This window comes from Odocoileus virginianus, chromosome 16, assembly GCF_023699985.2.
Source record: "Odocoileus virginianus isolate 20LAN1187 ecotype Illinois chromosome 16, Ovbor_1.2, whole genome shotgun sequence".
Taxonomy (NCBI): domain Eukaryota; kingdom Metazoa; phylum Chordata; class Mammalia; order Artiodactyla; family Cervidae; genus Odocoileus; species Odocoileus virginianus.
Window position 1 is genome coordinate 15,229,349 of NC_069689.1, and position 25,286 is coordinate 15,254,634.

A 25,286-nucleotide genomic window follows, 5' to 3' on the forward strand; every position below is an offset into this window, starting at 1 on the left:
TTCCTCATATTTAGAGATCAAACGGCCATCCAAGATAGATATCATGTTTCACAGGCATTATTTTTAGTCACCCTAAAGTTTCAGCCATGGGACCAAAATTTAGTGTTCTGTGCCATACAGCCACAGAGTCACTGGTTTCACATCATGGCTTAAGAAAATACTGGCATTTTGTTTTTTTATGAAAGAAGTCCTACCTTACACATACAAGCAAAAGGGGTAGGGGGAGGGAAGAAGAGGGAGGGAGCAAAAAGCTTGGTTTCAAAGACAACAGATTGAAGGCAAAAGAATATAGAGCTTTAACAAGCTCAAAGAAAAATATTTGCTGGCTGATCGCTGATTTGTATGCACTCTAAACATTTCTATAAATAAAAACCAATATCATTTCTTAATCATGACCCCATCAAAACGAAGTATTTCCTAATTATGCTTTCAATGTCAAATATATACCCTAGTGTTGACATTTCATTTTAAAGGTTACAGCTACCTCAGAGGGACTGACCTAGATGTACTCTTATCCTTTCTCTGAAGCATAACAATACACCACTGCGCAACGGCATCCGATTTGAAGACTAATGGTAAAGGAAATTCTTCAGGAAAAAATGAAAATCCATCAAGCTGAAAATCTAAAATTATTTCTACTTTCTAATAATAATAAAAAAAATACATAAAAGTGCATCATCAGAATAAAGAATTCTTATGCCAGTTTGTATTGCAAATTTTCCAAACAATGCAGCAAACATAAACCCAGTCCAGATGTCAATTATGAATACAAATATAGCTTGAGGTTTTTTTTTTAAAAGGCAGTAATTTTTTGAAATAGTTAATGCAACTGTTGCTAACACAATAATAATAGTACTCCTGGCTTCACATACTAACCTGGACTTCCGATCAAGTGCTGATTAGCCCAGTAAGGGAGGTCACAAAAAACCCTCAATCCACTTTCAGTCATGTCTAGTCTTGCACCCTCCATTCCTTTTTTAGCATTTGAAGACAACAGGTTGAGTTGGCAGACATTGTTTCTGGACCCCTGAGGTTGTTTTTACCGATTCAATCTCAGTTTTATTGAATTCTTGATAACAGGAATAGGGTTTGCAGGGAGAGCAGGGATATCAGAAAGGTCTGTACTGGATGTTTTCTGAGAATAAAAGCAAAGAACACAACATTGTTCAAAGTACTGTAACTTATCAATGAGATTGATTTTTCACTGCTTTACTTCCTAAGAAATGGAGAGGACCTTCTCATAAGAATTAAAATCTTAAAAACACTCTAAAATGTTGTTAAAATGGAGCACAAAAAAATATGACTGTTACTACAAAATTGCTTTAACACTTGTAGAAATTTTCAAGTAAGGAGCAGGATTTTGGTAACATTTTAAGCAATATACAAAAACTAAGTAAGTTCAAAAACAGCTGTAATAAACACAGTCCTCCAACAGTAACCTATCATGCGCCTACTGAGTTATGCTAAGTGAGAGCACTGCCAGTCATAGTATTAATCGGCACTGGCGCGCCCCCATGTGGGAGAACACTTAAGGTTCCCCTGACACAAGAGCAGCAGCGAATGTATTCTTTTCTGACTCTGTCAATTAAAATTTAAATCTACACAACTGAGCAACAGTTTGATTTATTCAAAGTTTAGGGCAGTTTTATTATGTTAAAAACAATTACTCACAAAGCCTTCTTTAACAACAAAAAAAACAAGATGGCATTTTTAATTGTTTTATTATGGAAAATTCCAAACATACACAGAAGTAAAGCCTTATATAAAGAGTGCCCATGTATTCATTACCAACTTCATCAAAGCCAATCCACTGTCCTCCCACCTTTACTCCCAGATTATTCTGAAGCAAATCCCAGAGAGCCTATCATTTCATCTGTAAATATTTCAAGTTTATCTCAAAGATTCACTGTTAGACACAGTCACAATATTAATACCTCCCTTATATCACCAAATAGAGATTAAAAAAATTTTTTTAAATCAACGTAACTTTTTATATTATATATATAACTTGGTGATTTTTCTCTCAATGGTTCTAGGGATCTTTTCATTAGAAAGAAAATTCTAATTCCTTATAAAAATATCTAAAAGGCAAACACCCGAGGGTACGAATCACAGAGGGATGAAGTCAACAAAACAAACTATGAAAGTAGTTCCCTAGAGATTAATGTGGCTAACCAAAAGGCATGCAGTCACAATCACAGAACTGAATTTTGATAAACAAGTTTGTCCGTGTATCAGTATCAACTACAACACTTCCTAATGTTGCTGGAATTACTCCACCCCACCCCCCAAAGTTTTTATTAGCTAAAGGTTATGAAAATAAAACATTTCAGAAAGTAATCATAGCATTTATATCAAGAGGAACTATGAAGGTTAACAGCCAGCAAAAACTCATCTTAAAATCACCACATTAAAGTAACTCTGAGCCACAAAGCAGCACAGTGTCAACTGTCTCATCAATCCTGCAGCATCACTGGGCAGTAGCTTTGTGGAGGTTAACCAGTTTAATGTCTACTTAAAGGAAGTAGTTACTTTGTGTCAGAGTCTGACCTAGACTTTGGAGTATATTCAATTTGAAAGGATTCAAGAAGAAAACAATTATTTCACAAACAAAATGAAGGTTCACAAATCAATGAAGAGAGTCCAAGTGTCTACTGTACGCAAGGGACTGTCACAGTAGAATTTCTAAGACAAATGAAAAAACAGCTTTAAAGAACTATGGATTACACTAAATAAATAACTGAAAAGCAGAGGTGAAAAGTGAAGCAGAAACAGATTTTGAAAATAAAACATTTTTCAAGCAATCCATGAAGAAGGATTTTAAGTTCTAATTTAAAGTTCACTCTCTGACTTAAAACCTCCAGGTGAAGACTGCATATTGTGCAGTGAGGATTTAAATGATCTGCAGTGTCAAATAATATAAAAAGGGGACGAGTTAGCATCCTGACTGTGCAAAAGAATGGTTTGATCACAACCAGTGCTCTATCTCTGAATACTAGAAATATATTTGTAGGTGAGCACTTACTTTCAAAAAGATAATTTCAATAAACTTCTGATGTGCTCACTTTCATTATACGACACTAATCTTAACAACACTTATAAAGTTCCCCTTGCTTTTTGCACTTAGTACCTGAGAGGCCAACAGAGAAGTCGCTGTCTGAATGGTTTCTGATTGAGTTGTACTTGTCTCTGTATCAAGTTGTTCCTGTGAGACAAAGAGGACGGGGGAGGAAAGAGACTTAAAAAAATGATAAAAGAACATAACTGGGTTTGGTGGTTAATAAAAAAAGACAAATTGGAAGACAGGAGGGATCAAGAGAAAGATGTGACTACATTACAAAACCATCTATCACATCAAATGGTTAATCATCAAAAGAAAAAAACAAACCTTATAGGTTATTTAACCATTTCAGATACACATGAATTTCTATTTGCCTACTTAAACTTTATAAGGCATGCTCAAAATATCTCATGACTTTCCAACCAACTTCAACTTGGATATTTTAAACAAGCACTAATTAAAGACACATATATGCATATTATGAAATGTTGCCCAGATGATAATTAACAGAATATAAACCCAAGCTCAGCTTTAGCTATGTGAAAAAAATAAAACCAATTCAGTATTATTAAATGAAATTACCCAGAAGCACAAAAACTGTTCTAAGGCCTTTAATTAAAAGAAGAAAATGTCTCTAAAACATTCCTTCTTCCTTTTGGTTTCTCTTCCCCTTCTCAATAACCAATGCACTGATTCTACTCTGAAAATCATCAGAAAATACAGGGTGAACTGTGTCATTCCACTGCCCTAGCTTTTTTCAAAGCAGTGCACAAAAAATAAGAGATATGCACATGTAAATGAAAATAAACATACAAAAATGTGAATTTTTATAAAATATATACAATAATAAAACTACAAAATACCAAATTTCTCCTGTGACACTGAAAACAGTAAACACTGCAGTAGAAATGGAGGAGTGCAATCTCTGAAGCATACCTTAGCAATACATGTTAACTTTTAAAAACATCTATTTGTCCCAGTAATTCCTCTTTCATTAATTTATCCTAATAAACATAAATGGATGGTAGATATTTAGATATACTGTAAGAAAGGGCAATTTCCCTTTTTTAACAGAAATAATTGCTAACAATAGGCAACTAGGTGAATAAAATAGGGTTTAACAGCCTTAAAATAGCATCCAATGCACCTGTAAGTAATATTTGCAGATGATGCAATGGCGTAACTATTTTTCTTGCTTTGTAGAGTAAAGATTTGAAAGCAGAAGGCACTGGTATGTGTAGGTACAAACAAAACCTATAGACACCAAAAAATATTTGCTAACATATCGATCTGGATATTTGGGAGAAAGGAGGAAGATTTGCAATTTTTCTACAAGGAGAAAAAATTTTAAAGCTTTCAGTACACTTCAATTTCTGAAAAAAATAATATTTAAAATCTAATACTTGGCTACACCAATCTTTCTCATCCCATCTACCTTGATTCAAGCCCCCTTCACACCAGGTTCTAGCCAGAGCCATGTGCCAAAAACTGGCTCTCTAAATATACCACACTCTCACATCAAGAGTGAGATGACCTTCTCATCTTATACTACCCCAAACCCTATGAATCCTTCAAGGATCACTCCAAATACTATGTTCTCCTTTCTGTGATGTCTTTATTATTTCTGCAGTCTTGCCTCTCATCACCATCAACTGCTTTCATTTTTTTTAATGTAATCAACCACATCTACCACTTATCTTCTCTACTTAAATATAAGTTCCATTACAGGCAGGAACATCTCACTATTCTATTCCATTCAGTGCCCACCAGATAACCCCACATCTAGGAGAACTTCACACACTTGAAGAATTCAATTTCGATGCCGTAAATGAGTATTAAAAAGGAACAAACACATCTCTAGAAACAATACTGAAAACCTAAAGCCTACAGAACAAAATACAGTATTCTGAAGACATTTCTATCACATCTTTTATATGTGTATGAATTCTGAGGCTAAATTAGTATACCTTTGTTTCTGTTTTATCATGTCCACTCAAAGCAAGACAGTTAGCATCTTCACTTGTTTCATCCTGTTTTTAAGAAAAAAAGCTTTATTCTCTAAAATGAAAATTTAGATTTTTTTTTGCCAATGATTTATAAAAAATTTTACAGTATAAAATAATTAATCTATAAGATCAAGTATGTCCTTAAAACAGAAAACTGGTTTGCTTAAATTTTTTTTTCATGAACAAATTTGGCTTTAAAAAGAACATGAGGAACACTGCCATTGTTAATCAGTCATCGACAGAAGTATATTCCCCAAACTATGAACTTCATAAAATACCTTTTTTGGAAGGAAGAGAAAAAAAGAGCTCATTGATCAAACATAGAACTTGGAATACTATCCCCTCCTTTTTGGGAGATTCATATATATTAATACATAAAAGGTTCTGAGAAGCTCTAGAAAGACTGTCTCTTTAACTTTCCCAAACTTAATTTAACCACACAATCCCCTTTGCTTAGTGTTTAACATCCTGGAGAAGGCCTAAAAAATGTTCTCCTCAGGTCTTTTTTTTTTCTCCCCAATTTATTATAATTCTATTTAAAACAAGTTATTTTTGGTAAAGAGGAGAAATGAGAAACCAAAAATTGCTGTACTTTCTCATTCCTGTAGTGAGTGACTTGGAATAAACATCACTTTCTTAAGAAAAACATTTTGACACTAACTTCTCTACTCTCCTTACTGGGCAGAACTAAAATTTATTTGTAAATGTGGCTTTAAAACAAGACATAAAAAACACAGCTAACTTACAGAGTAGAAAAGACTTAACATCAGTATCGACCAATTCCCTGAAGGACTTTTATTTGTAACCTGCAAACATACAAACTTAAAAAAAAGTAACTTAAGTCACAACTGAGCAAATTTCAATACTGACTGGCTCTGTGACACTACAGAATTATTATTACTATCAGTAAATATAATGATAGGTGTATACATATATATGTATACATACATGCACACACATGTTATCAGTATATTTACCAATATATATATAAAATCACACACAAATATTTATGATTGAAATGACACGCTTGGGATTTGCTTCATAACAATGGCAAAGAGAGATCTGTAGATGAAACAAGACTGGCCCTGAGGTGTTAACTGTTAAAGCTTAAGTGATGCAAACATAACTTGTTCATTACAATTTCGTATATGTTTGAAATTTTCCATAACTTAAAAATTATATATATACATATATACACACATATATACACACATATAGAGCAGCATTTAGCCATAGAATTCAGGTAATAAGGCAAACTTTTTCTATATTGATTTTATATTTTTATCAAAAAGATTTAGTATACGATAAAAATCAAGCAAAAAGCAAAAGTAAACTGCCTGACAATACCTAAAATATCTGTACACGTGTTAGTATACTATTGAGCAGGCCAGTGCTTCTTTCTGGCTTACTCAAACTTCTAATACTAAGTGCTCATTAACAAGTAATGAAACACCTAGTAGGAGACCTTCAAAATCAGAACATTTGTAACAGACTTTTTCACCTTTAGCACCACAGCGTGTAGGCCTGAGTTCTAATCCTGACTCTGCCTTTCATTAGTTTTATAAATGGGAAAGTTATTGAACCTCAAGTTCCTCTTCTGGGAAAGGATTAGTATGAGAAAACCTAAAATTCTAAGATCCATTCCATATCTTAAAATTCTACTTCTGTTAGTCAACTCCACAAAGTTGTCCTGAGTTAAGATGCAAACTGTGAGAAAATACATAGAACAAAAAATTATAAGGGGGAGAGGGCAGCGATGAACCGGTATTTTTAAAGACACTTAGGAAAAATCAATCAAGGATCTTACTTACAGAGTTGAATAAATAAAAACTACTAAAAAAAAATCAATGACACAATCATGGGCATTTGAGTACTCACTAGATACCTGATCGCTCATTTTTTTTAGGTGGGCTTTTTTCCCTTATACTTTCTTCCCTGTAATTACTACCTTTTAGATACATGAGTTTAAAAACACGAATGAAATAATATGACTGAAGTCTGACTTTTGCATCTAAAGAATCCAAGCACAGCGGAAACGGAAAGAAACAGAATGAAGGGCACAGGGACGGGCTGAGCTCACCACACCTGAACTGCATGGCGGGCACTTCTGTGTGTATCTGAATTTATTTAAAAATTAAATGATCGCTTGTGTATATTTAAATTTTTCCATATGAATTTTAAAAATTCCTACTGCCTCTCTAAGCTAGACAGGAAACAAGAGTGTTTTCTACCAAGATAAGCACAAACGAAATTTTAAGAATTGTGCTGATACATATTTTGAAACTCTCACAGGGAAAGGAATCAGGCAATTAACATGAAGCAACAGAATGATAGGTATCTAGAGTTATGCTTACATATACCTTACAGGCAAAAAGAAACATGAATTGTGAAATGCTCTGACAACTCAAAACAAGCATCAATAGACAGAAAGTGGTATTACATTAAAACTACATTCTTAAGTTGCTGCCCAACAGTATCATGGAGAACTGGAGTCTTTAATAAAAACATTAGTAGGTCTAATTCTTGGAGAGTCTGATTCAGTATATTTGGAGGAAGCCCTAAAATCTGTATTTTAAAAAGCAAAATCAGAACAACAAAATCTGAAAAACTGAGGTTGAAAATCAACTTGCCTTGAGATAATTACAGAGACAAATGTGTTTCAGAATACACGGTACAAAACATGACAGACTATACCCATTTCTCATTCTCATTTAGCACTGTCAGAGTGACAAAATTCATTACATTATTCATATTTAGTGAACAGTGACTGTTTCCAAAAAAATCTAAACCAAAAGGATTCAGATTAAGCTTGGAATAACACTTTTGGAGACAATAATCTTTTACCATTAAAAATCAAATCACTACATAAGAGCCCTCCTTTCTTGCCAACATTCTAAAGAAACTTTCATGTAACGAGGAAGTTCCTAAATAACAAGCTATCAGCCAAAAATCTTAACAAAATTGTTATCTTGGGCTGTCATCTCTGGGACAATGGTGAATGATTCATTAACAGAAAAACACATTGTTCCAGGGAACAATGAAAGTGTGTTACAAGAACACTTCTATTTTAAGATAAACACCAAAATCAATGTACACTTTTAACAGTTTTCCTAAAACTATCTGAGACTTTGACAAGGTAAACCAACCACTATGAAAAGTGGAAGTACTACTACAAAATTTCCTGAAGGGCTGGAGGTTATAATCACAATCATTCAAGGTACCAAAACTAATCTGATGTGGTAACTTATGGCCAGGCATTCAGTAAGAATTTCCTGAGAACCTCTCAGTGACCCTTTGATACCAAGTACAGTGGAGAAGCTCCAAAACTCCACCTGGAATACAGAAGCAGAAAACTGTGTCCAAAGGGCTACTGAAGAATTGGTACATGTGAAAAATACAGTTATGAGAGAACAATACGTTAAGATGACATGTATACCCATTCTAAAGTGTGTTATAGCCTAAACATGATACAGAAATTTTAACAAGAAACACAGCTTCATGAAAGAGTTAGTTACTACAAAGAGTGGGAAAGGGTAAAGAGCAAACTATGGCACTGAAGCACTATCAAAAACAATCTAAAAGCTTTCCTCCTTGCTGCTTCTAAATTTGGGCCCACAAGGGTTTCTTCCACTGGATTTTAAAACAGGCAAGGTGCTTCCTCTCAAGACTGACTAATAGATAGATACCTCTTCTGTTTTGGTTTTCTTGGGGCTCTCGTCTTTATGAGGTGAGGATGTCCTCTTGACTCCTACGATAGGATTAGCTATCTTTGCTGCTGCATTTCCTGAAGGTCTCGGTGGTGGGTTTACCAGACGTGTTGAGGAAACAACTCTGGAGACCGTAGGCTTTGGTGGTGATGAAATGGCTGGTTGTGTGGCAGTTTGAGGAATGCTTTCACTCGATGTACCTAAGTAGTAAGTATATAAATACATAAAAGCTAAATCACAGAACACCAAGTTACAAGTTTTCTATTTTAAGTCTACAGGGAAATAAAATAGTAATAAAAAACTAAATTCAAACTATTTAACAAACAAAGCCATTTTTCAAAACGAAGGCTAAAACCAAATACAATGTAAGTATTTCCGTATCTGGCAATCTCCTTACCCCCTGAGCTTTCACTGGAATTTACTTGTGGCACAGAAACTTCAGTAGCCTGTATGTTGGTCACAGATGCTGCTGTTACAGCTGGAGCAGGACTGTTTCTGCTAAAAATGGGGAGCAAAAATTAAAAAGTGAAAAGTGAAAAAAAGAAAATAGAGATAAATAAAACTCAGTAACAAAATCTAATATGTGAAGTTATTTTCTAAAGCAAATGATTGATTCTTTAGTTTTATTTCTCATATATATGTATACATCAGTAACTAACTTTGACAAAATATAATCAACAATCAAAAGCACAGAAACATTTTTAAAGCAGTGCTGCTCGACAGCATTTTTGCAACTATGATCTATATCTACGCTAACCAGCATGGTAACCACTATACACAGTTAGCTACTCTGCACCTGAAATACAGCTAATGGGAAACAATGTCTGATTTCATTTAACATTAATTAAACTGGCACATACAGTCAATGACTACCATATTAGAAGAGCTAAAAAAAAGATCTGGTCTTGTTTGATTTAGGATAACTCACTAAATGATTAAATGATTTGGGGTATAAGAAAATACTATCAAAAGCTGTAAAAGAAGAAAATGGTCTGAGAAATAAGATTTGACATGCACACCTAAGGGTTCATGAAATCCTAAAAGGCCATCCAGTGGCCCAGATAAACAACAAATGATCTCAAAACCCAACCTCTCCTCAGTGTTCTGGATCCCACTCACCCTTTGTCTCGGGAAACTCAAATCACCCCTCCTTCTATCTCTAACTTTTCTGTCAAATAAATCCTGTATCTCCTGTGGTTATTCACTCTCCTTCCACTATAACTTCACTCTCCAACTGCTGAACGCCATGTCAAGGTGGGCAAAACTAGAGACGTGGATTTTTGATGCTTACAAGACATGCACAAGCAGCAAGAGCAGTCCGCTTGTTCAAGTTCTGAGCTCACTGGCACATGGGAGGACACGAGGTCAGGGGAGTGGGTGATGCCACACTCTCAATGTGAATACAGAGAAGGCATAAAAGACTAACAGAGAGCACTGAAAAGGCACAAGCATCTAATGATTAAACAGGAAAGAAAAAAAAGAGAACCACCACAGATGCAAGAGAAAACCTGAAATAAAATAGCAAAGGACAGTACATAATAAAGAGCTGAGCAAAGATCTATCTTACATACAAGTGAAAAGACTCATAGTACACAAAGGTTTTTATACAACTTCCAAAATTTGTTAAAATTTTTGCTTCTTCACTCAAAAAACAAACAAAAAAAAACAGATGGAACCATTAAAAATACAAATCTGGAAGTTAATGCTGTACAAATGCAGAATTGCTTTAAAACTACAAGATTTAAGGACCAGGTTGATGCCCAAAGACTTCAGATTATGTATGACCAGCCTAAAAACACATCACACATTCAAAGTCAAAGAGAAGAAAACTAAATTCCCATCATCCATTGCACCTTGGCATTTTCTATTTCATGCTAATCCAAAAATCCATCCCAACCTGCATCTTTGCCACTGGCTATTATTTAACAATATACCTTAACAATTCAATTTTTAAAATGGCTCTTTTCAAAAAAGAAAAAATATATAACATGCATTCAGAAAAGTGTTCCTGGTTTAAGTATCAACTCACTAAACAAAGTGATCAATGTAACCATCACAATTTAAAATACCAGCAGTGCACCCAAAATCTATAACAGCCCCCTTTGAAAATACAGTAGTATAACCATTAGAAAAAAAATCTGCAATGATACATTATGAAGATTCATAGAAGTTAAACATAAATATGGCTTTTTCGTTCTAATTTTTGCCACCACAGCCATGTTTTTTCTTCAAGATAAAAAGGTTCAGGTGCTTTGTGAAAGTTGCTCAGTCGTGTCTGACTCTTTGAGACCCACAGAATTATCCAGGCCAGAATACTGGAGTGGGCAGCCGTTCCCTTCTCCAGGGGATCTTCCCAACCCAGGAATCGAACCCAGGTCTCCCGCATTGCAGGCGGATTCTTTACCAGCTGAGCCAGGAGGGAAGCCCACGAAGACTGGAGTGGGTAGCCTATCCCTTCTCCAGCGGATCTTCCTGACCCAGGAATCGAACCGGGGTCTCCTGCATTGCAGGTGGATTCTTTACCAACTGAGCTATCAGGGAAGCTGCTCTAAATGCTCTTAAAGAGACAATTCTTCAAAAGAAATTTCCACTAAAAAAAGCCCACATAAATCTTCTCTAGATCTCCAGTATTTTCAGATATTTACCCCCTGCTACATAGGTGATAAGCATCTCCGGGACAGAAATGTGGTTGCGTCCCTCTTTCTTGTTCCCCTTAGCACACCATGTAGCTCACCATAGGCAATAGGTATTTCAACTTAAGAAACTGGTTATTCCAACAGCCACTACACTTCCTTTCCCTTTGCCTTACCCCTGAGAGCTGCCAGAACTGTTCAATGGACTGGTCTTCATAGCACTAGTAGGTGAAGGCACAGACATGCTGTTATCACTGTCCATAGACAAGTCGAGGCTGCTGTCATTCAGAGGTGTCAACTTGACGCCTTCTGTTGAATGCTGCAATCAATCAGTATTTAATTAATTATACCTTTATGTTATCCAGATCTCTGAAACACAAACATCTTTTACTTAACAGATAAGTGACTTCTACTGAAAAGCACAAATCAATAAGGTTATGATAACCGGAAGTGTCATGCCAAAATACAAAAGGCAGATTTGGGACACATACTTTCTGACTTCTTGGGGTCCTCGATTTAACTATAGTTCCTCGGGGGGAGAAAAATGATATATTAAACATACACACTGAATGCAGGACACACCTCAAAGTAAAAAGCACTTTAACATGAAAACACATGTGACTTAAGTCAGAGGACTATAAACACACACACGTCAACAGTAAAAGACGAGAGCAACAATGAGCATCTCTGGCTGGTGGGATCAGAAGTCATTTTTTGTTTATAGAGTTCAAACTGTTCTACAACAAAGATAAAAAAATGTATTAATTTTTTAAAAAATCATCAAGTAGTACAACTCAGTGCCTATTCCTAGTTATTTGTACGAGCCTCTCTGAAAAGCAAGAGACTGCCAGAGCTCTATCTGCAGCTTATGATTTTAACATGGTACATTTAATAGTATAAATTATCCTGTTAAAATAAAACCAAAAATCATTTCCTAAAAACTTAATGACCACACGTAAATCCAAATGTTGATCCTGACTCTTAAAGCACTCAAAAACAGTTACTCATTGCAGGAAAAGCAAAAGCTAAAAAACTATGAATAGTGCTATTCGATAAAAGTTTATTTTAAATTGACTTCAAAGTTTCTATTTCTGCACTCAGCACTACTACAACATCAAAATGATTTCTTCATCTTTTTCAGAACACTTTTAGTTTGTGTTCACTCACCTACAGAAACATTTTAATGGAAGTAATTTGCATTATTAAAAATAAAAACCCATATCCCATATGTATGTGCGTGCCTGTGTGTGTGTGTACAACGCATGTACACCCACTCCAATTCCAAATGACAAGATAACCTAATCTTTGAGTGAATGCCTCAGAGATATCACTTGTGTACATAAATCAATACTGACCAAATGGGGAAGATGAGATTTAATCATACTATCACCATACAAAGCAATACCAACCAGACACTTAGTAACTGTAATATAATCTGGATAAATGGTCACAAAATTGAAAGTACCCCCAAAAAGCAGGTCACAAAAGAGTAGGTATCATTAAAAACCTCTTAAAAAAATACACATAATCTGCGGTTACATACATGCACTAGGAGTCTGTATAGATATACACTAAAATGTTGAGACAGGTGAAACTGGCAGTGAGATTATGGTTAAACTCTATTTGATACAATTTTTGGACTACATAAATTTCTGATCACTAATGATACATTTTATAATCTAGAAGACTTTATCTAGATATTACCTTAAGTAATAGAATAAAAAATTAATTTACTTTAATTACAATCTAGTTGTTCCAAATATGAACACTGACATGTAAACAGGAGTTTTACAAGTCTTTAATCTGAATTAAAGGTTTTAATTCAGTTTTTAATCTGAATTAAAGGTTCAGGAAAACCTAATTTAATTCCTTTATAAATATTTCTATTTCACTAAAATGGCTAAGCATGGAAGAACATAATCTAATTATGCACATTCACTTCTAAAAACACATAAAATGTTTATATATTTTTGTATGCAGTAAACACACACATAAGTACCGTTGTTTAAACCCATTAACAATATAACACCAAGGTACAATCAGAAGACAAACTTTTATTTTAAAAATAAAATAATTTAATGATAAATTTTATGTTAACTTTATGACAAAAAATAATAAGCTCAATAATAGGAAATACATTTTGTCACTTTCTAGATTTGATAATTCATGAGAAGTGAGTAACAAATAAGTGTGTATAAAGGCTTTAATGTAATGTTATTTTTAAAAATGAAATATATTTTTATGCATTTTACACCTAAGAAAATAGTACCTCTATGTTATGAATGATGATGATGGTGGTGATAACAGAAACAAATCTGAGCTTTCAGTATATGCCAGGCACTAGTTTTACAGGTATAGGTACATTTTATCCTCACAAAATGCATAATAAGGTAGGTAAAATTACCATGATTTTAAGGCAAATCAAGAACATGATATTTATAATACAACTTGCCCAAGTCTCAAAGCTAGATGGCAGTGGAACCTGAACTTGAACTGTGTGTTAACTTCATTCCTTTCTTCCCAATCCCAGGCCCAGACAATAAACCATCATCCAGAACGCAACAGTCCTTATCCTCTAACACATACTTTTATTTCATATTCTATCTTAAAAAATATATTGCAAACCTATGTATATATATATAAATATGAATATCATTTGATACTTAAAAGTATCATCTGTACTTTTAACCCAACATATGTATCTCGAGCTCATGTATTTTCACTGCTGTATTTCATTTAAGAATAAGACACTTTGGAAACCACTTAAAGTAAAAATGTAATTGTTATTCTGCACTAAAATTTTAATAAGTACACTACAGGAAGTCCAAATCAGAAAAACATGGCTAACAAAAATTATCCAACATTAAGTATCAACAACAGTAGAACATACTACAAAACATTAAATCTGGTTACCACTGCCAGTCATCTTATACCCAATAACTTCTAATTTTTAAATAATATACATGTGTAATTCTTACGAAAATAAAATCATTTTCTTTTAAAAAGTCATGTAATTCACTTGAACTACATATTATGTAATTTAACTTTCTTTACTTTTCAAAGGAAAGTACATACTAATATGTGATGTTAAACTGATAAGAAGAGATTTCTGAAAAGAGAACACAAATATATATATATAAAATAATGCTGTGAAGCACTTCAACTAATCTGAAGTCTGAAGGAAGTGTGTGCAAGAAACTGATTAGGAGCAAAGTTTCATGTAACGGAATTTCCCCATATAAAAGATTTTCAAAGTGCTGTGATCTATTTAAAATACAACTCATCAACTGAGCCTAAATTCTGAAATACTGATAGGCTGGATACATAAAACATGGATTAGTAATGCCTTTTAAGTACCATCTAAAGTTACCTTTTTCTTTTTCTGAAGCACATGACTAGGTAGTAGCTGATGGAGTTGCTTTCTTTTTACATGCATTGCAGCAATTTTCATGTCCACCTCAAACATCTTGCTGTTTATTGCTTGCCTATAAACTATACAAATTAGGAAATTGTTACGAGCAAAAACAACATGCTAAAAAAGGCAGTTAAACTCATTCAGGAGAAGCTAAAGTAGGAACCCATTCTTCATCAATATATTGCCTATCAATAAAATTATCTGATCAAAATGTCATCTTTGATCTGACTTAATTCACTGCCTGAGCGCAAACTCTAATAAATGTCTTTTACCACAAGGTATACATAATAAAAACAGAATATATTAATTCTTGCAGTGTAATAACTCTTAAGAGTAATAAGAGAGTTAACTCCTTGAGGAGTGACAGAATTGGAGAAAAGGGGTTTCTTAAATTCATATTTATTTATGCTAGCAATGTAATTTAAAATTCTAGACCAAGTATGTAACAACTGCAATAAAACAAACACCAGAAGGTCCCCAAATGGAAAATATCACATGTTCTTGACATGGGGAATATAGCAGGAAATAAGAGACCAAAAGAACCTCAAACTTCACATTCTAGTGGAGAAACAAAGAGAAAAAAACATAACGTATATTTCATATCAGATGGGTGATAAGTGCTATGGAGGAAAAAACTGAATAGGGGAAGAAGACAGGAAGCTCAGCATGGAAACAGATTACAAGTGAGTGGAGACTCGCATGAAAGTTGGTAAATAAGCTCAGTGTACCTTGTGGGATCCTTTCTAGGAAGAGCAAACACCAAGAACAAAAGGTCCTGAGCATGCCTGGGATGTCTGAGGAATGACAAAAAGGCCATGGGGAGAAGGGAAAGTAGAAGATCCATAATGCCTTATCTGTAACCCTAAAATCCCCAATGACAAATTCTGATCTGAACTATTTGTGGCTATACTGTATGTAAATATTGTATAGAAATATTACTGTCTTAGACTATAGAATATTGCTCCCCACTGGAAATATTATGTTTATTACTTTCCTGACTTCAAGACACAAGGATAAAGGATTCTGAACTTATTACAAGTTCTATATACAGATATAAAGAAATTTTATATATATATATATATATATATGTGCACAATTACAAAGAAATGAGGTCAGAGTCATAATGAGAAGACTAGGTCAATAAAGGCTTGCAAACCACAGTAAGGATACGGACTGATTCAGAGTATGGGTATTCTTTTAGCAGGTGAGACGTGATTTAGCTTAGTATTATTCTGGATGCTGACTGAGAACAGCTGAAGGGCAGAGTAAGAAAATTACAAGAATGGCAGTAATCCAAAAGACCAGTGATAAAAGGCTTGGACTAGGGTAAAAGCAGTAGATACAGCAAACAGTAGCAAGAATCTCAATGTACTCTGAAAACAGGGACAAATTTTTTTTTTAAATAGATTAATACCAAGTTTGGGGAGAATAGGATTCAAAGACTGCAAGATTTCTAACTTGAGCAACTCTAAGTTCACAGCTGCCAGATCTCAGTTCTCACCTGAGATTTAAAAAGATTTAATGCTAAAGGAGAGGGACAAGAATTGGAGTTTTTAACATGTTACATTTGTTCTGTTAGAAAATCCCACAAAGTATTCCATTAAAATGTTTCAAGATTAAAAAAAAAAAAGTTTCAAGATACAGGACAACTAAATATTTCTTTCTCCAAATATCTTTAATATGCTATAAAATCTTGATGGCTCATGAGTACAAACCATGATAAGCAGTTCAACGAGGTATAATCCTCAAGACAAATTTTCTAGTCCAAGTATCTCTACATGATTTGTTACTTCTATAGAGCCTTAGCTTCTGCCAACTACTGCTAGCAGTAAGGTTTTAGTTAAACCATACTACCTTGTATCTCGGGCCAATCCAAAATGTAACTCATACTGTATTCCCTATTCATGAATTGGAAAAGGAAACGGCAGTCCACTCCAGTATTCTTGCCTGGAGAATCCTCATGGGCAGAGGAGCCTGGAGGGCTACAGTCCATGGGGTCGCAGACTTGGACACAACTGAGCGACTAAGCACATTCCTGAATTAAGACTTGAGTCTGTCACTGACAGTGAGGATAAATAACCTCATTTCACCAAAGCGTAGCTTCAAAATTTTCTAATGTTCAAGACTATTAAGGCAATCAGACACAGACTCAGTCTTTTAAGAGAATCAAATAGCCTGGCTATTTCTAATTTCATAAAGTATTCACAGGCAACTTAAAGTGGTTCAACTGTTTAATTTTAGGTCTACCACAAAAGAAAAAAAATTTTTAATGTTAGACATTACTGAAACTAATACCTAATCCAAAAATACTAGGGTTATTTTGATGTTCACTGTAAAATATTCCCCAGTAACTTTAAGTTATTACAAATTCTACTATGGTATACATTGAAGACAATTCAAATATGCAAATACATGTTTTGATTATCCAAGGAGAAATATACCTGTATCTGTGAAAGACTGAATATCATAGGTGAGATCAACACTGAGATTTTCAGAATTTTCTGTCTTTTTAAACACTAACCCAATCACCCACATCGTGCGAAATTCTTCCCTGTAAAATAAAAAGTATTAAAATAACTTATCAGGATTTCATGAAAAGTTATAAATGCGCTTCACAACCTGATGTACATGTTAAAACTCAGAATACAAATACACAAGCAAGTTATAAACCAAATTCCATCAAAACTCAAATTCCTCCTCTACATCTGTCCTCTATATTTCTACTGCTTTATAAAAAACTGGAGTCCTACGACAAATATCCTCTTCATTATCTATGTATTAATATCCAGTGTTTTTAATGATCAAAAGTACCAAAGGCACTTCAAAGAAAGTTATGTAAATTAATGACATTTTAGAAAAATCTGAAACAAAACTAGTCAGATATAAAAATTTAATTAGACCTTAATATATATTCCTTAAACTTTTAAAACTCAACTGAAAAGGTAGCATGAAGACTGGCCACAGCATAACAAGAATAATGGGTGATTCAGCTCCTTTTGAACATTTAATGATCCATCTATTGAATAAATCAGTCTTAATGATTAAGATTGTAGCAACAAAAAAAAATTTATAGAAAACTCAAATGGCAACTCTTACATGAATGCAAAAGAAATTAATCTGTAAAAACAGTAACAGCTACTCTATCACACCACCAACTTAAGTGATCTATTTACCAGTATTTTTCAGTGTTTAATACTGTATCTTGAAAAAAAAAAAAGCTCACTATTAAAACTCCCCTTGCCCACCAAATAAAGTGGTCATAGGCAAAGCAGAATTTCATATACTTAATAAAACAGCAACAATCAAATTGAAAATTGACCTATAAAAGATCCTTAAAATAAAGTGAGGCAGCTTTTAGTAACTTTGTTTTTAATGTCCCAGAATCCACCACAAAGCAAATTTTTGCAAGGTCAAATCATTTTCTCCTTGTAAAAAAAATTAAAAAGCAAAGACTGATGTTTGATATAGCAGCTATTCTAAAAACCACTCTGCAAAAAGGGGAGAAGGTATATTGCTAAAGTGAAGAAATGGAACTCATATTAGTTAATAGGCATTTCATCATTACAACTTATTTCAGGTGTGATTTTTCTCCAAAAAAAATCTTTCTCTTCAGTGCTTCTGATCAGCAAACCCTAAACCACAGATCTCAAATTGGCCTGACCCTGACGTAATCAAAAGAATAGTGACTCGAGTTATTAAAAATTGCCTATAAAACTTCCATGAGCAAAAGCTGAAAAGAGGATGGAGAATCCAGATTTTAGAGGATTGCTTACTTGTCGGGATTTTCTTTGGGTGCTGGAAATGACTGGGGATTCACATGAGCCAGTGTAATAAACTCATTCTTCTCCAAACTTCCAACCAGGATTCGGATTTTTGATTCCACCAAGCCCACCCTGAACAAATGTCACTCATTATTAATGAAAATTATTTTTTAATTAAAAAATAAAACAATGCACAAAATCAAGTAAGTTTGTATAAAGCTATAATATGAAGATACTTAAATACACGAGGGCAGTTAGTTGTCATAGATAAAACGAAAACCTTATGTTCTAGCTCAAAAATGATGAATTAAAAACCACAGGGAGAAGCAAATCAAGTCACATTTCAAACTAGGAAGATTACAAAAGACATCCCCAGGAATATTTACAGACAAAAAAAATCAGTAAACTAAAAGAAAACACTTTAAATACAGTAAAGAAATAATACATGGATCTCTATAACACAAACAAAAAAAAGTTGTATATGGATCTCCAAATTTCTATACTTCCATTAAAACTTCCATTTAAATAGTAAAGCTGCATTTATGAACAAAATCACACTTGATGTTTTAAGGACTTCCGTCTCCTATTGTGTTCTGGGGCTATCTGATTCGTTTTGAAGTATTGTTTTTTGTTTTGTAAAGTCTAATCTTATACTCACCATTCTAGGCGTTGTTTTTCAGTTGGTGCACTTGCTAGAAGTACAATATAATGCCTTTGAAGATAAAGACAACATGCTATTTATTTCATTTAAGTGCTTTGAGCTGGATATTAACACCATAATGTAATAAGCTTGGTGACAGTTATAGATCAATTTAGCAAGAGAGAACTGCAATTTCAGCTTGCACATAAAATCATAAACACTAAATTCCATAAGTTTAGTGACTACTGGGCACGTTAAATTCTTCTGTAAAATTACCCCCACAGCAGCTTAATTCAAAAACATTGACTAAACATCACTGATAATTTGGTTCAAGGATTCTAGTGGAGTGCTTTATCTTTAAAGAGCCACCTCACTAAAATATAACCCATTAAAGCAAAATTGCTTCGATGGAAATAAAGCACCAAGGCTTTAGCCAAAAAAGAAGGATCACTAAATATACACACATTACATCAGTAATTTCAAAAATAGTATCCAATACATTATGCTTTTTAATTCAAATTAAAAGGTAGCAAAAATTAAACTGAATACTTGAGTCAGGCCTCATGACTTTTTTCAAACAACACTAGGAATTTCTATAACAAAGAAGTGGACATCATTAACATGAGAGCAAAAAAGTAATGTGATTTCTATGTGGAATTCAATTCCATTCAAATTAGAACAAAATCAAGTTTTCATTTCAGAAAATACCATCATTACCAAGTATCTATTTTTAAATGTTTTTCAAACAAACTATTTACAACTAAAGTATAACTAAACTTCATAAGACTGAAAAAAAAAAAATTCAATCCAATATACTTTCCTACAAAATGCATTTTAGAGGTGACAGAAGTCAAACTTCTCACCAGAAATGTTACCGCAAAAAGCAAACTGACATCATTACTGAATCCAGATACTAGTTGGAAAAGTCAGAGTATGACCACAATTTTAAATCAACTTCATGTATAAGCTTAACAGAGGTAATACACATAAATATGAAAACATGTAGACAGAAAAGTAAATATGCAGTCCAACTCCATAGACCAATACTTCCTTTCCTTCACCAGTTTTAATTTGTTCAGCAATTATTTAGAGAAAACCAAATATATGGCACACACACAGATAGCCCAAACAAATAGAAGTCAAAATTCACATAAAAGCACTAAAAGCTCATGCATTTTACCTATACAGAAAACTCTCTTAGGGCCCTAAATGCTCTTGTAAGTCAAACAAAACCCTAATAATCTCAGTAACCTGAGTTCCAGTTTCCTGTGAGTTTGAAAATGGACAACAAACTATAAGGGGGTGGGGGTGGGGGGGGGCGTGGAGTTGGGAGGCAGGGGTATGGAGAAAAAGGAAAGTGTAACAACTTGTAACAGAAGACAAAGTATAAAAAGCAGGCATGCACACAAACACTCAAGACAAAAGTCGTCTGGGTTCACCTATTAGGACAAAACTCGAAATCTCCAAATCACTCTAGCACCACACTAGTGAAATAGATGCTCTTAATGACCATCTGAGCCTTTAACAAAAGCTTAAATGACACACAGTGTTCTCTACTTATGGCAAAATATAAAGTTCACTTGAACATAATCTTGTTGGCAATTCAAAGTTTAAGGTTCTAAAACTTTGGCTCTTACTGAAATCCAATGGGCCAGGGCAGGGGAGGGGTCTACTCTGCACATTGCTTACAATAAAGGCATCTGTTTAAATATAGTTGAAAGTGTTAAAGAACCAACAAGTATGTAAGCTGAAGTTAAATGTTCTTGACTCAGCCACATTTAAGCAAATATGAAGTGGGAGATACAAAACACAGTAATTATGTTTAATAGAAATAACCTGCCATTAATAAGTTTCCTATCAGAGCACAGAGACTAAAAATAGGTCTAAATTTAGACTATATTTAATTTTGTTGCTGCTTCAAAAACTACTATCCTCTAAATTTCACAATGTCATGATTATGCTTCAGGTACTCAAATGGCTTCACAAGACTTTGAAGCCAAAGCAATAATGATTAACTTTTCCCAAAATTTAAAGATTATCAGTTTTCAATTAAAAAAAATCAACTATAAAAACCTACCACAAATGAATTAAAACCCCTTTAAAAATGCTTAATTTAGTTGCTCTTATTACCTCACAACTATTCATCCCCCAAAAAGCATTTTTTTAGGTAGGTTTCCTGGCCATTTCATCACATCAACATTTTCCCTGGGTAGGTAACAACTCAAGACATTATACCGAAAATCTAATTTATCTCTTTGGCAAAAATCCTTTCAATTCCATCTTTAAGTTGACTCAGGTTCAAGAAATTAGAGTTCATTGTTCTTAAAAGCTTTTAACACATTCTGAGGCTAAATTATTCTATACATACAGACTCCTTGAAATGATAAATTATTAGTCTTATTCCTGAGAACATTTAGTTTTTTCCCCCTAATACCTTTCCTTCCTTGTTTTCTAAGGAAACTGAACATCTGATGTAAGTCTTCACACTTCCTATGTCAATGGTGATTTACTTTACTGCTGGTTACTTATGTCGGCTTGAGTATCTTTAACAGTAGAACATGAAAAGTATTTTCTTAAGACTGTAAAATTCCACAAGGCAATGTTATCCCTTTTCGGCAAGCTTTCTAAGACAACTGAAATTTCCTTCGTGGTTTCCTCCCTTCCAAGAAAGGCAGGCAGGTAGACCACAGATGACTTAAAATCCTATACATAACAAACATAACACTTTCAGGATATACTTGAATAAGCTTAACCAAAAAACTAAGCATTTCAATTCAGTTGAACAGCTAATCTTTGGGGTATTTCATACAATACAGTAAAAGAAAAATTCAAACCTGGGGATGCTCAAAGTCTAATGATAATAATTACGAATTTTTTAAGAGGAAAAATTTTTGAGAAAAGTTAAGACGTAAGTGAATTTGGTATAGGTAAAATCAGCTGCTTGTCATGTTTTCAAATCATGTGTCCCGAGACTCACAGCTGAAATTACCTGACATAATTTCCTCTATTTGTTGCTACGTCCTCATTTCTATGTTTCAAGTTGTTTTTAATAACCTAAAATAATTTGTTTCAAGAGAATTCAGTAAAGATAATCAGCCAACAGAAGACCTTACACGTACCATTTGGCACAGGTTTTGAAGGATAACCTAAAAGTTTTTAAAGAAAGATTAAACAAGCATCAAAACACACACACACACACAAATCCTTCAAAGTACTAGTAATACAAATTTAAATGACAATATCAAGATTTGTTCAGCTTCAATACTAATCTTTCTTAAAGTGAAAAAAAGAGAAAGAAACCACTTAAGTAGGTACTTAGAAGAACTTCATTCTACCCACTTCTCATTCCTACAAGAAAACGGGACAGAAAGAAGAATCTATCTAGCTTCATCTTGGATTCTCAGGGATTAAGAGATGCTGACACTTCTACAAGATCAGTTTCTTTATTCTCTTTACAAGTAATCATGTGCTCTCTCATGCTAGTTTTTAAAGTATCAAAATATGTTTATTAGTTTAAATGTTCAAAGGTACTTCCTCAACAGTGGTTAAAATAAAAAACGATGCAAACTTGTCTGCCAAATGGAAAAGCACAACTTATGGGGAATAGTAAACAAGAACATTCAATGTTATGCTATTTAAAATTTTTACTAACAATGCAGTGCTCCCAGAACACAACAATTAAGCTGGCTCCATTATTGCTTTTTCATGCAAAAGATACAGAAACAAAACACAGAGACATCATGAAGGTCATCATTCTTGTTTTTAATTGGGGAAATAGCATAAAGCAATCTTGCTTAGATTATTACAAAACACAATCCAACATAAGATCAAATGGTCAGGAAAGTTTCAAGCATTAAAGAAAAAAAAAATTTTTAAGTGGGACTTTGGCAAGTTTTCAGCTCAGGGCAAATAAAAGTGCAAGTCCGTTTTTTTTTTAAAGTAAGATTTATTATAACTTACAGTTTTCATCAAAACCAACACAATCAGGCTATTAACCTATACTGAGGTATTAAGTCATTATATTAAAACCATTAGTAAAAAATATGACACCCACTGAGATTCCATGAAAATATTTGTAGAAATACTTGAGGGGCTTTATGAACACTAGGGGGAAATGGTAGGCCAATCATGTGTTGTAACTACTGAAAACATTTTGCTGACTACCTATATTGACATTTTATTAGTTCTGCCTGTGTTATAGAGAATCTTAAGATTAAATAAGTTTCCAGAACTGGATGAAAATAATTACTTAGAAGAGAATATTAGCTACAGATTTTAACAGTTGACTCCTTTGCCAAGGTATACAGATTTAGAGTTTTGGTGATGACTAGCAAACCTTCAGAACTGATGTTGCTACAAATGCAGAAATTTGGTTACATCAGGCAGCAAGACTATAGGGACTACACTGTACCTTGACAAAAAAACAATGTTTTCTAAAACAATATGCCCTTTGTGACAAGAGGAAAACTTGTATAGATGTTTAAAGGAAAATTCAAACTACATTAGTCTAGCAAGAAGAGATGTCACATATGCTACCATTAAAACCAATACTTAAAGAGAGCAACATGTCCGACATGCCTTAAAATACATACTTGTACTTTTGAAAGAAGTTTGGAGCTTCAAAAAGTTTGGACCACTCTGCCTTACTCAGCAAAATTTCATCTGTGATAGCAAGACCTAAATTAAAAACATATTAAGATATTTCCATGCTTCAGTCTAAGAATCTAGAATTTTAAAGATCTTTTAAATATATAACATGCATTCATTATAATCCTAAAATCATTAATTTTAACACAGAAATTTTAGTCTATGACTCTACAGCATAAAGATTCTTACATATGTACACTATTTTACACAAAAGAAAAAAAAGCTGGAGAATTTTAGGTCCATGTTTCTGGAAAACTACCATTACTTTAAAATGCCATGCTCACAGAGTGCCTCTCTCCTAAAACTGAAGCACTTCAGTTACCCAAGGAAAAAAAATTTTCCATTAACTTTCCTGCCCTTCTAAAAAAATTTCCTGTAAAAGGACAGTAACATCTTCCCATGAAGAGCCCCTTTAGACTACAAAAACAACTTTAGAGATTTGAGTTTGAAGTTGGTAGTCAAATAGCTGATTCTACTTCCTTGACTTCTGTCAAATTAAATAGTCCAGTTCAAGCTACTTCCCTCCAAGACCATTTACCATAGCTACTCCTTTAAATTAGCAATACTCATAGATTCAGAAGTTTAGTTATTCCAAAACAGTGGGCAGTGTGGCCAAAATCCTACTCAAAGCTTTCTCCAAATATACAGCCTGCTAAAAGCCTCTCATGTCAATCGATGGAGAGAAACTATGGTATTATTTAAAATTTCACATGGCAATAGAAGGGCACTAAACCATAGAGGCCCAGCTAAGGACACAGCTTTAAGTTTTAAATCGTCCGATATATAATCAAGAGTAAACTGCTTAACAAGAAATTAAACTGAGTTTTTCAAGTTAATTCTCAAATATAATCTGTAAGTAGTAACACCAGAATCCACTTTGGTGAGTGCTTTCTTCCATTTCATTGAATACCCCATTACTGGGTGTACAATGCATGTAAACCCTTCCTGTATAAAGGAGAGCATAAGGATAACACTTACCTTGTTTAAACTCCTCAACCATGACCATCCGTGTTGAAACGGACACATTGTACGTGGAGTTCTGTTGTGGGTATGCTGGTGTAATTATAGGCATAAGATGGTACCTATCACTGGGGTTTACCTACATACAACAACAGCCAATCAGTTTCTTCAAGTACATAGTCAACAGATACTTGGACTTTTTACCCCTTGTTAACTGAACCAATGATTAAATTTTATTTCATTCATAGCTGGAGTTGAGAAAGAAAAACCATGTAAAGAGACTTTTTTTAAGGAATTCTTTACAGAAACTGTGATTTGGTCTTAACTAATGGGTTGTTTCAATCATTTGGGCATGGCTACTTTGGTGACCTTACTAGAAACAGTGAGCCTGTTGAGCAAAATAAAGGTTCTAACTGGCACCTCCTGATGTTCAGTTTTTCTTTTGTCAACAACAGA

At 33.9% G+C, this 25,286-nt stretch overlaps 1 protein-coding gene across 9 annotated transcripts in view; it reads right to left on the bottom strand.

Annotated features, from left to right (window-relative positions):
• Nucleotides 1–671: 671 nt before the first annotated feature.
• The window catches only part of PAPOLA (poly(A) polymerase alpha), a 50,724-nt gene continuing 26,109 nt past the window's right edge, over nt 672–25,286 (bottom strand). For 4 of the 9 annotated variants that reach the window (XM_020899121.2, XM_070477866.1, XM_020899122.2 and 1 more), the window contains 12 exons: nt 24,849–24,969; nt 23,816–23,900; nt 19,242–19,295; nt 18,596–18,715; nt 17,264–17,373; nt 14,778–14,899; nt 11,584–11,726; nt 9,172–9,272; nt 8,754–8,974; nt 5,029–5,091; nt 3,131–3,205; nt 672–1,135 (listed from right to left, as the gene is read on the bottom strand). In XM_020899121.2, the coding sequence (XP_020754780.1) occupies nt 1,040–1,135; nt 3,131–3,205; nt 5,029–5,091; nt 8,754–8,974; nt 9,172–9,272; nt 11,584–11,726; nt 14,778–14,899; nt 17,264–17,373; nt 18,596–18,715; nt 19,242–19,295; nt 23,816–23,900; nt 24,849–24,969 (1,311 nt within the window). In that variant the 3' untranslated portion in view covers nt 672–1,039. The remainder of the gene's footprint in view (nt 1,136–3,130; nt 3,206–5,028; nt 5,092–8,753; nt 8,975–9,171; nt 9,273–11,583; nt 11,727–14,777; nt 14,900–17,263; nt 17,374–18,595; nt 18,716–19,241; nt 19,296–23,815; nt 23,901–24,848; nt 24,970–25,286) is intronic. The other 5 variants (XM_070477867.1, XM_070477869.1, XM_070477868.1 and 2 more) reach the window with 5 other exon arrangements.